Source organism: Callorhinchus milii, unplaced genomic scaffold, assembly GCF_018977255.1.
Source record: "Callorhinchus milii isolate IMCB2004 unplaced genomic scaffold, IMCB_Cmil_1.0 Scaffold14, whole genome shotgun sequence".
NCBI classification, from domain to species: Eukaryota; Metazoa; Chordata; class Chondrichthyes; order Chimaeriformes; family Callorhinchidae; genus Callorhinchus; species Callorhinchus milii.
In genome coordinates, this window is record NW_024704755.1 from 13,911,991 (window position 1) to 13,929,797 (window position 17,807).

General features: G+C 41.2%; 1 protein-coding gene across 2 annotated transcripts in view; it reads right to left on the reverse strand.

Moving 5' to 3' along the window:
- The window catches only part of mbtps1 (membrane-bound transcription factor peptidase, site 1), a 63,079-nt gene that overhangs the window by 42,197 nt on the left and 3,075 nt on the right, over window positions 1–17,807 (reverse strand). The window contains exons 2-4 of one of the 2 annotated variants that reach the window (XM_007904699.2): window positions 9,061–9,566; window positions 5,491–5,748; window positions 1,098–1,298 (exon numbers count right to left, since the gene is read on the reverse strand). In XM_007904699.2, coding sequence (XP_007902890.1) covers window positions 1,098–1,298; window positions 5,491–5,748; window positions 9,061–9,229 — 628 coding nt within the window. In that variant the 5' untranslated portion in view covers window positions 9,230–9,566. Of the gene's footprint in view, window positions 1–1,097; window positions 1,302–5,490; window positions 5,749–9,060; window positions 9,567–17,807 lie in introns of both variants that reach the window. The other variant, XM_007904698.2, reaches the window with a different exon arrangement.

The window sequence follows — 17,807 nt, forward strand, 5'->3', positions numbered from 1 at the left end:
TCAGAATTATAACATTCATTGCACATTGGGCTTTTCATACAGGGCACTATTGGAATCAATCAATGTTTTAGATCATGTTACAGTACGGGTTTAAGGATTAACTTTCCTATTTTAGGTAACCAGTGTCAGTATTCAGCATTCCCGGGTCAGCTGTTGAATATTAGGATCCAGAATGAAGACCTCTATAGTACGCACCAATGGGGCAATTTTCCGTTTCCTATTGCTTGCCTACAAGAATTAATTTGATTCTTTCCTCATTCCACACGAAACCTACTGAGGTAGACTTTTACATTTTTTTTTNCCTGTCACCTTGGATTCTTTTTGGACAGTACATGTTGACAAAAAAGAGAAGTCAGCTGTAATGGGTAACTGAGCCTAACAACATAAGGGATGAACGGAGATGGATTGCCAAACCAGGCAACACAGGGAAGCAGATTGAATGTTGGGGAAAAAAAGTCACTGATGCATGTTGAGTTAAATGACCATCTGCTCTTTCACACTATGAGATTCAGCAATTTTCAAAGACAAAACAAATTCGCAATTCAGTAGTCTAATATCATTTTTAAACCCAAGCCAGGATAAAACAAAAGTTCATCAGGATTAGAATAACAGAGGATGAATATCACATCTAGTCTTAGCCATTAAGGTAATTTTGTCTTAAAATTTAAAATTGCATTAAATTGTGGAAATGTTCTTAAATTTACATCTTAATGTGCTTTTTTAAAAAAAGAACTACAGAAAGAACTGGATTACACAAATTTACAGTAAATTGAAGAATGTTGCATAGATCTGTGAAAATCTGAAATTTTAAGACAAAATGGTCTTATATGGGTTGAAACTAAGTTCATTGCTGGGTCTCTGATTTTTAAAAGTACAATTATTGAGAAGTTAACTGAATAGATTTACTCAAACTTAAATACTGATAATTTTTTGTTTTAATGCTAAGTTCACTTAAAATAAAAAAGGGAGTATTACTCTGTAACTACTGTAAATACTTGCGGTAAAATCATTCTTCGGTCATGAAAACTATTCTATTGTGCAATGCGGCTGTTCCTCCACCCACAAGCTAAAAAAGTATTAGGGAGCCCTGTACGTACCTGTGTGTCCCATCTGCCACAACACATCCGCCTGTAGGGTCTGAGCTACCTGCTGAGGGATGGCCCTCAACAGTCGCCGGCTCGAGTGTCTGCCTGAAGCGTGCCAGAATCCAGAGCCCAGGGAGAGGCTGGTTCTCCTGAGAGGTCTTGAGGACTGCCACTTCTGTGTCCATCGCGTGTCATTACATGGCACAACTGGATCTGCTGCAACATTCCCCAAAAATGTTAAAGTTGAGGTGGAAAAGATTAAGATATCGACTGGATAGCAATTACTTGGGATTTTTATAGTGCCTCAGGGCATCTCAAAAGCTTATTGCAGTATTTTCCTGTCAAGTGTAGCAACTGTTTTTATAGGCAAACACGGCGCCCATTTTTGTGTACAGCTTAGTCCCACAAAGTGCCACAAAGTGTAAGTCACTGACCAATTTAACTGGAGTATTGTTGGTTAGGACACTGGGAGAAACTTTGTTCTCTTTTCAAAAACCATTGTGGCAGGTTTAAGATCACCTGAAGAACAGGCAGGAGAGACCTCATCAGAATCAAATTGATCATTCGTTTAATGGCTGTTTGTGGGATAGTCCTGTGCGCAATTGGCTGCCACTTTCACCTACAAAATTCAATCACTATACTTGACAGTGAATCCTGTGAAGTGCTTTGAGTCATCCTCCCAACATTAAAAGGGCTGTATTAAATACAATGATTATTATTATAAAATCAGTACTTCCAAGAATGCAGCACAATATTTTCAGTGGGTGTCAACCCAGACAATTAATTCAAGTTTCAACATGAAGCACAAACCCACAACCTTCTGTCCCAGAGGTGAAAGTGCTACCAAATAAGCCAAACAAACAACTAGAACCGCACATTCCATTTGCTGCACCCAAGAAGAACAGTTTCGCAGCAAATCTCCTTACCTTAACCAACAGTTTCAGAAAGCCTCAGGAACCAAATATGACAATTAATTGCCTGCCATCTTTTCTGTAACTACAAAAAACTAAATAGGTCCCACAGTCACAATTGAGCAATTATACAGACTGCCCTCCATATGCATTTGATATGTGAAGCTGAATGCAATCACGTGAGGAATATCAGTCAAAGGTTACAAACTGAGCTTTGCTTTTCTAGTTCTACTCTAGTTGGACTCTGATATGAGATTACAGCTGTTTAATCACGTGCAGATTATTTTTCTTCCATACTTGCCATGTGAACCACTCAATTAGATTCATACCCTGTAATGTCAGATATTCGTTTTGTTATGCAGAGCACATTTTACAGGGTGGTTTTATTCCATATTTAGGCAATAGCAGTTCTCACCAAGGTTCTCTTATCTCGGTCAAAATCCATCTCAAGACTTACTTCTTTGTCTGCGCTGCCTGTCATTTTTCCCATTCCCAACTGCCTCAGCTCCTATCCCCGGCTTGGGTGCCAAGCCTGTATTGTTAAGTCTCTGTGGAAATTTTCCCAACATGAAAGGACAAAATGAATGCTAGTTTATATTTATATTGTGTATACAGTCAAGTGGCTAATCATCACCTACAAATAAATAGATGTGCACTATAATTTCTCTTTGACCGTGCCTTCAGCTCCCCTCTCGACTCTCTTCCTCCTCCTCGCTCCCTCCCTTCCCTCCCCTCACCCTGACCATTTCCCCCCTGCTCGGGTCATGACCCAACTGTGCAGCGCCTTGGGACGTCCTCCTGACGTGAAAGGCGCTCTATAAATGGAATCTTGTTGTTGTTGTTGTTGTTGTACAGTAAATCCAGTAAATTGGGAGCACTTTGAGTCATTACAATGAGATAAAGTGCTCTATTAAACTATTATTATAAAAGTGGAATTTATTATTTGGTGTCACAGCGTATTACACAATGGAATATCACCGAAGACCATAGACAGTGAAGGAAGCCCTGAGGCAAATGCTTGGTCAAAACAGAGGTTAAGCAGATGTTCACTGACTCGCTTAGCTGTAAATCAGCATTGAGAGTAGATGATATTGAAAGGTCAATGGCACATTTTCTAGAGTTAAAACTAAAACTTTCTTTAATTTTTTTTAAATAGAACCTCACTCAGGTCACTATTTATCACTGAAGGAAATGCAGTGACAAAAGTTGAAACCTATCTAAAGGTCATCACTTATTTGGTAAAAAATAATCTAAAATGATAAATACAATCCCAACCTAAGGAGTAATTCCAGACAGTGGGAAATATGTGTCTATTTCTATTCCTTAACCATATGTAGGTCACGAGATCCAGTCAATCCAAAAGTAGATTCTGTCAGAGTAGAACTCTGACAAATCAGTGATGTAATTCCCAGTTCCCTTATTAAGAAAATCGTATTTAAAATTGGTGCATAATAGACCTATTATAATAATCTTTGCATGTGATATTGCGTCATTCATATTGGGAAGATTTCTCAAAGGATTTCTCAAATTATTTCTCTAAGTGAATTCAAAATCCTGATAGGACTTGAACCCACATCCTTCTGACTCATTGTTTAGAAGGAAGTGCAGTTATTGGAAGAGAAACACTTTCCGGAGTCCAAACTGAAAAGCCGTATTGCTTCACAATAAACCACTTGCTAAAATATACCATCACTACACGACTTTAGGACTTTTGTAAGGACTGCACAAAAGTCTCTACAAAAGTTCTAAAGTCGTGTAGTTTTGGTATATTTTAGCACTGTAATTTGTGTATTTAATACCACCAAACTCCATCTTTCCACAGTGTCAAGCCTTTTATGTTCATGAACCCAGAGGAAGGGAGCAGTGATTAGTGGCACAAATGCACGAAAACTCAGATACCTTAAGAACAGATGGTTCCTTGAAGGTTTCCTTACTCTTTCCTCACAAAAAAAAGCAAGCTAATATCTTAAATATATGAAGACGCTACCTTGCATGAAGGGTGCTATATAAATGCAAATTGTTGTTGTTGAAGTAACTTGCTGTACCAATGCTGGAGCATAACAGCCTAAAAATGATTACCAATACCCTTGCCAACAAGAGTGGCCACAAACAAACTAGCTTTAAGGAAAATGACATATAATTCTCCAGATGTGTTAGCCCATCGCTTCGGTGGAAAAAGCATACAGGTCCAAATCTCTGTGCGTAGGTGGAAAAAGAATCACAACACAATTTTACAAGTGTCAAAGGCCTTGCATAACACCATTATTTATTCCGCTTTGATCTCTCACATCAATTTCAAAAAGGAGGGTATGGAAGATGTGTAATCAACCTTTCTGTGTTGTTTTCTCCCACCTCCAATCTACAAGTAGCACAAAAACGGGGAGCTGGGAGGCAAGCCAAAATCCACTTTCTGTGCATGCAAGTGAGAGGCCATAAATCTGCTCGGGTACCATTTTCAAAGTCTCCATCTGCTGCTTATGGAACACTTTACATCCAAATTTCACCTGCAAGCAAAATGTTTCAGAGTAGCTGTCTGTTTATAAGGTAAAACGTGCATGCAAAGATCCACTTCCACAAAAGTGCTCAATTGTGAAGTGAACAGAACTTTAGTCATGCTGCTAGGATAAGGCTTCTCTCACTGCATACTCCACAAACATCTCATTTCAAATACCATATACAATACAGTGTCTGGGATGAGGCGGGGATGAATGCAGGTCAAGTCCAATATGTTTTAGTCCATCCGCACTCATTTTGGGAGCGGGAGGAAAGCAAAAATAAAAATAAAACAGGTATGATATCTTACCTTTATCATTAAAAACAAAAGCTATCACAAGTATCTAATTATCCTTCCATTTTTAGAGCCTTTCATGCGGGCTGAATATCTCAAAATACTTCACAATGCTGTTGGGAGCATCACAATCAATGAGAGGTTTAAGGTGTTAACCAAAAGCACATCAATTGGAGCTTAAGCACAAAGGTTCTTTTCCATGGTTGTTCAATTCACTCTTTTGTCATCCTGTTGTAAACAACCAACAGACATACACAGCTGCTGCTCAAAGTACAGCTTGCAGTTAAAGTACATCCATTTCCCTCAGTCACAACAGCTGGAAAATTTAAACAAATTATTTGTACAGAGTAAAATAGGAAAAAGTGACAAAAACTTAATTGTTCCATAAAGAAAGCTCAAACCCATAAAACCAGCCAGCTGTTTGTACACATATACGATGTGTGCCCTTTTCAGGCAGCCGAATGAACTCCATCTTCAACTACGCCTATGGTCCCTTTGCTCAGCTAGCAACCCTGACAACTGTGAAGCGTTCCAATGGATTATGCTACCTAAAAGGTGCTATATAAACACAAATTGCTGCTGTTGAAATATGACGATGCTCTTAAGACGTCAACAACAACTTGTATTTATATAGCGCCCCTCATGCAGGGTAGTGACCCTGAGCACTTAAAGACACGACTTGCACAAAACATTGCACCATACTTACTCTCGGTGAATTTGAGAGAGCGGATGACTTTCCTTTGAGGCGTAACTCGCTTGATGTGTGGATGTCCCTCCAGGGTCAGGACAGTGTCTCGCTGCTTCTCTTTGATCTGAACCACCTCAAAATCGCTCGGGTATTCACTGGCAGGATTGTCACGAGGAACGATTCGCCATTCCACCACATCTGTGTTTTTCAGTGCACTCGAAATAAACTTGCCTCTGGCTGTGGCAGTGAAGTATCCCTTGAAAGCCACAATGTACTCTGCAAAATAATAAAAAGCCAAGGCATTCACATTCGTTTCTGAGCTACAAACACGTCCAAAATGATTTTCATTGAAGATTGTCCATAACATTCTTGCACAGATCTAGCAAATACTACACTGAAGACTCCATGCTCTGATGGGCTAGTTGGTAAAGTTATCACCTAATGATTCACTATGCTATATAGACCGGAGGACTGGAGGTTGAATTTCTGGATTGTGTTGAGTTGGCAATCATAAAAGCCACCGACAGGGTGATAATGATCAGCATCAGCTATTTTCAGATGAGGCAGAGTTTGGCAACAAGGTAAGAAATCAACTGAATAGTGTGAGCAAGCTCAGACATTGTGCTACCTGGTAGGATATCCCAGCCCGTCTATCTATGTGCTTTTTATTTATCATTCACTTATGTCATGCGGAGAACAAGAAAGAGATTGTGAACATCTATCCCCTGATATCACATGTGGGTCAGATGCTGGGGCTTAGACACTGCTGCAGAAGTTCAAATGATCCTTTTCCAAATCCTGAAGTAATGTCAGGTTTTGTTGATCCAATATGTTCAACTTTCTAGAAATATCATTAGAAACTCAAACAAGCAAAGTGCAAATTCCAGGAGAATGAACCATCTCCAAATGGGAGAGCCAAGTCTAGCAAAGATTCAATGGCAAAATTCAGCAATTTTAGTTTACTTGACTTCAATCTGTCCTCACTCACACTATTCCCATTTGTGGCACCCAACAGCATGCAGCCAACTCCAGCATCCCTCGTGGACATTATATCCTTCAACACTTTCAAAGAATCAATTTTTTATCATTCACGTTTATATCTCACTCACAATTCAACAACAACAACACACGGGGTAGCGTCCTGCGGCACTTCCAAAGGCAAGTAAGGCAGGGGAATAAACTAGACTGAGCACACAATAAATTGGTAGAACACAGACTTTCAGGACCTGCAGGCTACAGTAAAGTTCATTCAGGTGCCCAGGCATCAGTGACTGCCACATCTATTAAAGCTGTAAGGATCTGTCTCGTGCACACAAACTGAACAAGATGTTCTGGAATACATCAGCCATTTCAACTGTATTGCCTATTCATCCAAGAACACTTTGTGAGCATTAATAGGGAAGCTCTACAAAGAACAATACGAATGCTGTTGTATTTCTTATTCCTGATGTTGTTATTTTCTCCCTTTACCTAGCTTTACCCCTGCAATCCACACCTTAAGACATATTTCCTGACCAACAGAGAAATCCAGCCTCTATTCAGCCTGTCCAATGACTACTCTACAACTAACTACAATTTTTCTTCCCCTGTCAAACAATCGTCTAGTTTCTCAGTACAGCTCACAAGCACAAGCATCTCCAAGTGACGCACACGCTCCAGAACAAGTGCCAGAGCACCAAAATGCATCTCTCCAGCATTAATCCCCAGACACCAACCTCCTGAAACAAGTGCCAGGCAGTACACAGCTTAGCAGCAATTCCTCAGCATCACGTCATTTATGCCAAATGCCTAATGTACAGAGTCAGGTCATCAGAAAGCATCATTTAAAGAACACAACATAATTCCAATTCAAGTTTTCCTGGACACAAAGCCTGGGCAGCCTCTCCTCAAACACAACTCCATTCAAATTACAATGGAGGTGTTTAGCCACCTCTTCAATTGGATAGATATTTGTTAGGTCAGGGTATTAAGGGATACAGGCAAAGATGGGTAATTGGACTTAAGGTACAGATCAGCCATGATCTTACAGAATGGTGGAACAGGCTCGAGGGGCTGAACAGCCTACTTCTGTTTCTATGTTTCTAATTGAAGTTTACTGAGCATGCTCTGGCAGATCCAGATTCACCCAAAACAACTATTGGAAACTTCCCTGCGTGCAGCTAACAACTTGAGATGTAGATTGTTCCTTTCACATAGAGCGCAGGCAGTATTTGTGTCCAGGAAAACTTGAGCTGGAATTATGTTGTGCTCTTTAAATGATGCTTGCTGATGGCCTGACTCTGTACTAACAGGCATTTGGCATAAATGATGTGATGCTGAGGAATTGCTGCTAAGCTCTGCAAATTAACTTTTTTTTGCTGCATAATCACAAAAAAACTGATTTGAAACTCACTTTTTGGGGTTGGCCAGGGATCTGACATGTGGAAACATGTAAGATTTTTAAGACTTCCATATTTAGATGCCACCTACATATGAAAACGTTCCTGTGTCTGAAATGGAATATGCACTCTCTTCATGGAGGGATGTACTCAGCTTACCTAACGCTGGAGAGTATTAAGTGCAGGTTGGCAAGAAACTAGTGTGGGGGGCCCATGTGTGCGGTTGGGGTACTGCTGAAGTCTAACCAGCTAAAACAGCAGATGAAGACTGTCTGGCAAGCTTCCCTCTGCTCGTCCTACTAGGACTATCCTAACGAAGCTTTGGCTTGCATGTTTAACAGCAGCCAAGTGGGAAGAATCCTTCCTCCCAGGGACTGCTCTGCCCTTCCAAGTCCTGCCGACAAGCCATACTGGCTGATCTATTATCAGCAGTGCCATGGAGGTCTGCGGACCTGTCTGGCTCAGGAAACAAGATTACCATCGAGGATTGACTTGAATTTCAACATTACATTGGCAAGCATATCACCTTGGAGCCAGCTCTAAGTAAGTAAATCCCACATGCATGCATGCCATTCAAAAAAAACTCTCCCCTTAAAACAGGAAGAATCATTATGCTTGCATTCAAATTTTATCTGATGCAGATTGTTGTTTAAAACCAGTTAAGAACCAGTCTTGCCACACATCCACTAGGAACATGCTTAAGATAATGCCTGGGACCTGCCTCTCTTCTGTACTCGGAACTCCAGTGACCAACTTAACAGGAAGCTTAAACTCTGAGGAGTTTAGTTTGGGAGAGAGAGGTCCTAACATCCAATCTGTACAAATGCACATTTGTTGGGATTATTAATACTATTTGATATAGCACCTCATCAAGTTACTGAGATGTCTCAAAGCGCTTCACAGAATACAATAAGTGAATTGACTATATATTTTGTGGGCGAAACCGGCAACCAATTGCGCACAGCAGTGCCTACAAACAGTAGTTGATTGAGTGACCTAATTACTATTTTTTTTGGAAGGGACTTTTACACCTGGAAAGCAATCGACTTACAACCGGGTTCCTACCGAGACAGGTAGAGTAAGGAAACTTGCCTAAGGTTTTGCCCTGCTCGGGAATTGAACCCGGGTCCTCTGGTTGTGAGTCAAATGTTCTAACCAATATGCTACAGGACTCCACAAACTCTAGAGTGTTGATCAGCCATTGACTTACCATGCTCCACAGCAATGGAAGTGTATTCCACCTTCAGCGACAGATTGGTACAATTTGGACAAAGGACGGTGCCCCTTATGGAACTCCTATTTCGCAGCTCTGTACCGAGACGTCCCCCACTGCACAATATAATCACTACCAACAGCAGCCAGATGCTCGCCAATCGCATGGTCACAAGATCATAAATAGTTTCGAAGATCCAGAAATCCGATCCGTTTGTACTGTCCACTTGGGTTAGTTCATTTTCCGCACTGATAATATTCTCTTGTTGCTGTTTGATTTGCACGAACAGTTAGCACAAGAGGTTATTTCTGCTCTCATGGTTGGCAGTACAGCCCAGCTCTGAAGGCTCTCATTTCTTTCTCCGTTTTTTCTCCATGGTAGCAGGCTGCTACAATCACTAATGGTGCAGCACATGGACTGGAGACTCCATTGGTAAATCATAAAAAGAGAAGGGGACTTTTGAAGGGGAAACCCACTGGATCCAGCTCCTCCACTGAACCAATCTGATGTGAAGATGGAAAAAGCAGAAACGTTAGCATTTTAACCAATACACATTTTTTGTGAAAACAAATCAAGATAAAAATGCAATTCATAAAAAAGCTTTATTTTATACTATTTATTCCCCCTTGTACCTTCCCATGCTGCTTCCCTGTTGTTAAAGCAAACAGGGATCTGCTTCCAGACCTCTGCTCCTGTGATTAGCTGCCGAGGAGACCAGCCGAGATTAGGAACTCCTTCAGGTGAGAAAATCCAAAGGCTGTGTTGCAGCACAACACTGAAAGGTTGATTCCTGATCCATCAATGACAGTCTAATCACCTGGACAGAAAGTCCTCACATATACAAAATGATCAGGAACTCAGACTCGTATGAATCACACAACCAGGCCTCAAACCAGTACCATAGGTTTCATTTGAAATGCTTCTATTCTAAAGATATTCGCATAAACTAAACACACAATAGTGTTTGTATTGCCTCTAGCGAATTGGATGCAATAAATCACTGGTCATTAGAAAACTCTTTGAAAGACGGATTCACTCGCTCACAAGCACACAATCTGGAATGGTTTAGCCATTCCACACATGCTAATAAACTTTGCAATGCTGAAACAAAGGACATTATGACCACTTCTTTCAGTAACTCCAAATCATAAGAGTTTATTTCTTATATCCAGACTACTTCACCAATTTAATTGCTCTTATAATCCCATAGGTCGCTCGTGGAGTCCTGTAGCTCAGTGGTTAGAGCACTCGCTTTGCAAGTGAGAGACCTGAGTTCATTTCCAGGCACAGGGCGAAACCTTGGGCAAGTTTCCTTACTCCACACACCTAATAATAATCCCTCCAAAACCAAAAACAATAATTAAATTGGTCATTTTCAATCTACGACTGTTTGTGGGACATTGCTGTGCGCAATTGGCTGCGGCGTTCGCCCACAAATATACAGTCAATTCACTTTACAGTATATTCTGTGAAGCACTTTGGGACGTCCTCCCGACGTGAAAAGCGCTATATCAAATGCAAGGATTATTTATTATTATTATTATAGGTAGCAATATCTGAGTTTTTGAAATTAGTGGGGGAACATCTTATCGCATTACTAATTCGTTTTATTGTGCTCCTCTAATAGTTGAGGGAATTTACCCAATGGATACTGTGCCAGACTGGTAAAGTTTCAGGCTCGATCTCCAATCTGAGTTAGCTGACTGAAATGATTGACCTGGGATAGGGAGGTAAAATCAGTCTGCTTCTGTGGAGTCCTGTAGCTCAGTGGTTAGAGCACTCGCTTTGCAAGTGAGAGACCCGAGTTCAATTCCAGGCAGAGGGCGAAACCTTGGGCAAGTTTCCTTACTCCATTCACCTAATAATAATTCCTCCAAAAAAACAAAACAATAATAAATTGGTCATTTTCAATCCACGACTGTTTGTGGGACACTGCTGTGCGCAATTGGCTGACGCGTTCGCCCACAAATATACAGTCAATTCACTTTACAGTATTCTGTGAAGCGCTTTGGGACGTCTAGAAGACGTGAAAAGCGCTATATCAAATGCAAGGATTATTATTATTATTATTATTATTATTATTATCTCCATGCAATGACTCCTGCTGATAGTTCATGAACGTGCATGGAAAAACAAGAACAGTGTTTCAGACCTGAGCTGGGGTCGGGATCAGGGAGGGTGGAAAGAGGGGTGACCAATGACATGGTCAAAGAGGAGGGTCTTGAGATGGGTCTTGAAGGAGGCAAGGGAAGGGGAGAGGCGAACAGACTGCAGAGTGGAGTTCTAGAGGGTGGGGACACCTGTCCCCTGCCTCGCCCGCCCCACCAGTCAAGGGGTTGAGGGATCGGAGAGCCATTGGAACCCTACTCATACCCGCACAGAAGGAAGGGGAGACTTATTTTTTTAAAAAGTTTGACTGTGCAAACTATTTTACACAAATTATAAACATAATTTTAAGTCAAATATCAAAACATTAAAAAAGGACCATTCTTGGAGATTAAATGTAATGTATGTTGTAAGTCTGTCTTTATCTGCAAGACACCTCACTCCCAAGGTCTGAACGCTCTCCTTCCATCTGTATCTAATTTGCACAAAAGAGCATAGGGCAGAGCTTCCTAACCTACTTACTCATACAATATAATGGCATATTGTTGCCCTAAGGTCCAAATAAAAGCAGATCTACAGTACCCTGAGGCTTCTGGTTTTTGCCATCTGTGAGGCAGAATGATGGGACTGGCAGCAATACTTAAACTTTTACCCTTTAGCTTGGCTCAGAGGGTAGCATTCTCACCTCTGAGTCAGGAGATCGTGGTTTCAAACACCAAGCTGGGATTTGAGCTCATTATCTAACTTTATACTACAGTGCAGTATTGGGGAAGCGCTGCATTCCAATCAAACGGCGATCCTGCCTGCCTGTTCTTCAGAATGCCTGAAGATCTCATCACACCATTCAAAAAGAAAAAGGAGTTCCTCTTAGTGCAGCAGACAGCAATGCTCCAGATAAACAAGTCACTCAGCTCATTGCCGCTTGTGCACAAATTAGCTGTCACGTTTACCTACAAAAAAAAGTTACTACATTCGAGTTATTTACTGCGAAGTTCTCTGAGGAGTTTCAACCTGAGATCGCCATAAAATGCAATTTTTCTTTATTACATTTACAACGATTTGTAAAACCACAAATAGGAACTTTATTTTATACCCATTGTGCATTAAACTGTCTTGCTCCCACTTGCTACACAAACTGCACAGTGAAGAAAAACTGGTCAAAAGTGCCCACTGCTTTGGGATCTAAATCAATGGACTGTTCTCAAGCATAACCACTGAAAGGGAGTCCATCACTGGCACCTCAGCAATTAAAATTAGCCCTGGTACCTTGGAAGGGAAGAAACAGTTTTACATGTGTAAGGATGGCAGTGTTCAACTATACTTAGCAGGTCAGTGTAACTTTAGTTTAAATACTGTACCAATGCCCACAATTACACTACCAGCCCCAGTGAAACCTTTTCTTCCATTCATTTACAGGCAGAGACAGGCTCCGAGTGAAAGTGATCTTTCTCCTCCGTCCTAATCAGAATAAAAGCCTCAAGTGTCAATTTAAACAGTGTTAACATTCATTTACATTGCCCCCCACCCCCACCATTTATGCAACTGGCCACGACACATAGTACGGACAAACAAACCACAGATGTCAATGACCCTCTGTATTTTAACAGCTGGAGTGTATTCAGTTGGGGTGGGATGTACCAGACAAAGTCTGTTCCTTTTTTTAAGTAACACACCCTACTCCCCTTCAGGGCTCACTCCCACAACAGGTAATCTCTATTTCCCAAGACTGCAAACCACAAGTCCCTGGTTTGGAGGCAAAATCCACATAAACCACTTTACAGAGAGACTTTTGTCTTGAGGTGCGATGGGGGAGGGAGTGGGTGGGAGAGGGAGCGAGTGGGGGAGAAACAAGAGTGAACTTATATTTGTTTCTGAAGCACAGGCATATTTTTATTCTGCTGCCTACTTGCACTGAAACCAGCGCTAATATTCTGTAGCAGGGCTAGGAGTTTTACAGCAAGACTTGTCAAGCACAGCATATAGTACAGTATAGAGGTAACCCTTAAAACTGCAGTAAAGTATAGAACACGGACTATACCATCACTGAAGTTGCTCTTAGAAGCTTTAATCATTTACTAAGTGACAGGTGTCTGGCAGTTTAAAGTGATTCCATTTAAAGATTGCTTTTAAAGAGTGATTCCATTCAAAGAAAAGCTGAATGTATATCTGCTGAAGGGATCTCTGCCCAGTCAACTGCCACATTGGATGATCTGCCTCAGATAATCGACAACTTCCAACAAATAAAAGCTGTATCTGACCCAGTACATCTATTCAAGCACTTAACTACAAACTCAGTTGAGAGGTAGACGTCACAATCAGACTTCTCCAAGAGAAAACATTTGGCTTATCACAAACTTTTTGGGGGAATGGGGGCGGGGGGGGGGGGGGGGGAGCAAACCACAGAAAGAAAAAAAGGAGAGAATAATGTTCACAATCACAAAGTGCTTGCACCCCATCACAATGTTTATATTGCTCCATTTCTGGTAACGTTCTGCTCGAACACACTAGGGTTATGATATGACGGTCTTGCAATGCCCAAGTTATATGAAAATAGAACGCCCCTAATTGCATAAGGACGGCTTTGTAAAGTATACCCTCTAGATCTAGCGAGCCACTTAAATGTATGCAGCCCACAATGCACGACTATTCATTCGAGCCAGTACTCACCAGGAAACACATGGAAAATGATTTATTTACCTAAACGTACTATTAACTAGAGCCAGTCTGTCCATTTTTCACCAGGAAGCATGCTGGGCACTTCATACATTAAAGGGAGCCAGACCATTAGTGCTCCAGACGAGCAGATGTGATACAGTAAGCTAACACATGCAGTCAATGCCGAGCACTGCAATGCTATTCAGAGCAAGATGTCAACCTAAACATGTTAAGTGATTTCTGCTGCTAAAAATCAGTCCTGTCGGTACTCAATCCACATTACCCAGGACCAAATCCAGTGCTGTTACTGGTTAATATACTTTGGGGTAGGGGGAGAAAGGGGATACATTTATACCTACAAATTTTCATGTATTCCAATGTCCAACAGGCTGCTTACCTAAAACTTTACAACATCACCCTCTTATACAGTTCAAGAACAACAGATAAAGTTAAACACTTATATTAATAACAATGATAAATCCTTGTATTTCTTATAGTGCTTTTCACACCTTCTAGACGTCACAAAGCCCTTCACAGAATATACCATAAACTGAATTGACTTTATATTATGTGGGCGAAACGCATTTTCTGTAGCGGGGCTAATTGCATTGCAATTAGTGGTTTCCACAAGTCACGTGGGTACGATAGAAAATGTTACATCCTCACTATTGAAAAGCGCTGTATCAAATGCAAGGATTATTATTATTATTGTGCTGGACTGAAATCCTAGTGTAAAAACCATTCAGCCCAGTCAATCTTGCTTCTAGGCCAAAGAGAATGCACCATTGCATCTCTTGCTCTCCGAATGGCAAAGTAAACAGGGTATATGCTTTTCAATTCAGCTCATGTTTCACTAGTCAATTTTCCGGTCCTCTCAATAGTAAAATCTTGTTCCATCCGAACTGGCAGACCTTACAAGTTGTGAACAGTGACTCTCACTGTGTTTTCAGAACTGGGTTGGGTGGGTGCCGTTTAGTTTGCACTGGGATGTGAAAAAAGGTCAGTGCAGCTACTTACCTTGGAAGTCAACAGCAGCTGGTTGGCCTGTGAAGCTGAGAAAGCTTTGCACTGTAGCAGGGAGTGAATCAGTAAATAAACTTCAGAGCTAATTATATTATCCACATATGCCACTTCCACCTCTCAAAGCTATAAACTGAGGCTATTACCTCATGGATTAAAGTAAACCTTCAGTTATTCCGAAATGGTTTAAAGCTTCCAATTTTCACATTACTTAACAGTTGATTTCCATTATGTTTTGAGTTTTGAAAGTGACCTAATTAAACTCAGCAAGTGCATTCGCGGACACAAAAAAAACTTCATCCAGAAGAGCAACTCTTTAGAAGCATAATGCCCCCTGTAGGCAGAGAGACGGAACAAATTCTGCAATATCACAGAATCAATGAGACACGAGCCAATGAAGAGGATAAAGAAAATCATGTTCCCTGCATCATCTTCATTGCAGAGACCTCCCCTTGTGTTGTCCAAGTTCTAAGCAGATTTAGCTAAATTGGTTTGCTCACAGGACTGAAAGAACTGGCTTCTCATCCAGAGTCGGACTTGTCCTCTTTGAACAGAGACAAAGCCAATCTGCTGGCCAGATGTCAACAGGCACAAACCAGATGATCCTTTTCATTTTCTACCAAACCAGTTAAATGTTTTATCAAAACTGTAAGGAGATTTCTTTCTCAGCCCAGCCAAGTAATACCATTAAAACTGTCAAAATCCCGTTTAGTACACCCTCCACTTCAGATTTTCTTTTAAAATAAAGTTTGCTGAACCTGGTTACTATTTAGCCAAAACTGCACACAAAGATAAATATTATTTACCTCCAGGTAAAACGTGTAAGAAGAAATTAGCAATTTTATCGATTCTTAGCGCTCTTAAAAGCACTTTAATGTCAAGAATAATGGCCGTTTCATAGGCTAACATCCTCCATTTGTGCTAGCACAGTCTGACAAATTGCTAATGGGGTAAATGACAAACTTATCTGTGAACACATAAAACTAACCACAAACAATTGAGTAGGTTACAGGTTAATACTGTAAATAACACAGGGGACAGCTTGCAGTAGTAGGGAGTACAAATATAACCCATAAAACTTAGTGAACAAGGTGCAGCATTGACACCCTTTTAAATCATCAGTGGTCTTCAATAGAGCACAACTGACACTCTTCCCTCTCCTTTACTGTTCCACATTGTACATTCCCTTCACTTTTTAAATCACCACTGGATTCATTCCAAGAGCTCAAGGATGTCATGGTTTGTGACCCTCTCGCAAATGTATTTATTCTAGCGACACTTGCCCTGCAGACCAGAATCACGAGAGGCCATCCAACACAGAATCATCTCTCTCTCCCTTGCGATCACCAGCTTGCCTGAACAGAAATCCTACCAGCTGAGGCAGAAAGTCACTTCAATTTGTCGAGTAGTCCAGCTGTGAGTTCAGTAAATGAAAGCTGACTGGTGGTTCCTGATGCTGAACACAAAAAACATTTCTGCCCCTCTCTGCCCATTTAGAAGAGTATTGGTTAGAGTACTCGCCTCGCAAATGAGAAGGCCTTTGATTCAGGGGCAGGGTGAAACCTTAGGCAAGTTTCTTTACTCCATACGAGGATCGCTTTCTGGGAGTAATATTCCCTCAAAAAAAATTGAGTGAATGAATCCAAAACTGTTTGTGGGACACTGCTGTGCGCAACTGGCTGCTGTGATTTGCCCACAAAATACAGTCAATCCACTTCACAAAACATTCTATGAAGCGCATTGAGACTTCTCAATATAAGGCGCTATATCAAATGCAAGGATTATTATTAAAAACTCAGCCCTGAACACATCCCAGCTATTCCAAGCTGTATCAATTATCTAAAGCAAAGGGCTCAGACTCCCAAATGTAAGCCTTTCTGCTTCCCCTCATGGATTATTGCAGCCTTTGCTCCTTGTTAAATAATCCAGTCAAAATATTACACTTCTCTAGTGGAGTTATATTTGGACAGCAGCTTAAAAAAAATGTCCAACAGAATATCTATCTCACTGCTCCCACGTGCTGACCAATAATAAATGCTTTACCCAAAACAATACAAAAACCGTTCAACTTCCAGGATCGCCTTATCTAAACCAATTAAAGACCACCGTTCACTTGGGGAGAAAAGCTCTGTTGGCCACAGACTATTCCACGGGCACTTTGCCCAGCCCTCCTGGGACTCTGAAACAAGCACAGTTTTCGCTCCACGGTACTGACACAAACAAAAGCTTTCTTCTCAAACAGCTAGAATGCTGGCATAGTACAACTTTACACTCCTGCGGCAGGAAGATTGCTGGAGGTGCAAGGGGGAAGATTGGTGGAGAGAGGGAAGAAGGGAAAAAGAAATGACTCAGAGATCCAGATACTCTCCCTCCCTGTATTTGCTTCTACCCCTGCAGCTTGGAGGCAGACGAAGAGGAAAAAATAACATACAAGTACGAAGAGGTAGAACGCTATGAACAGGAAATGAACGGCACAGTGGAATTTCAGATCTGAATCAAATGTGTGCTTTTGTGGGCTGGACTATTAAATATACCTGGCTAGCCTTCAGCTGCAAGCTGTTCATCCAGAAGAACGTGACACTGGACTAATCCAGGTTCAAATTACAGCCACAGCCAGTTAAGGAGATCTTGACAGCGCTTTCACAACAGATAACCGTGACGCCGTAAATCTTGGGTGACCTCGGCTGTCATCAACTTTCACATAATCTGTGTTCCACGTGATTAACTAGATGGGAGGACAGCAGTTTCTGAAAGGCAACTTCACAACCTCAGCCAGCTCAGGTCAAAGTGGAACGGAAAGAAAACCAGAAGAGCAGTCTCGCAAAGTTAACGTCAACATCCAGATGTTTGGGCGCAGAGAATTAGCCAGCTGCTTCAACCTACTTCTCCTCCCCATTTCCCAACTACTATTTCCCAGTAAAAGGTGCGACATTGTTTACAAAAAAGCTTTCACATTGTAATGA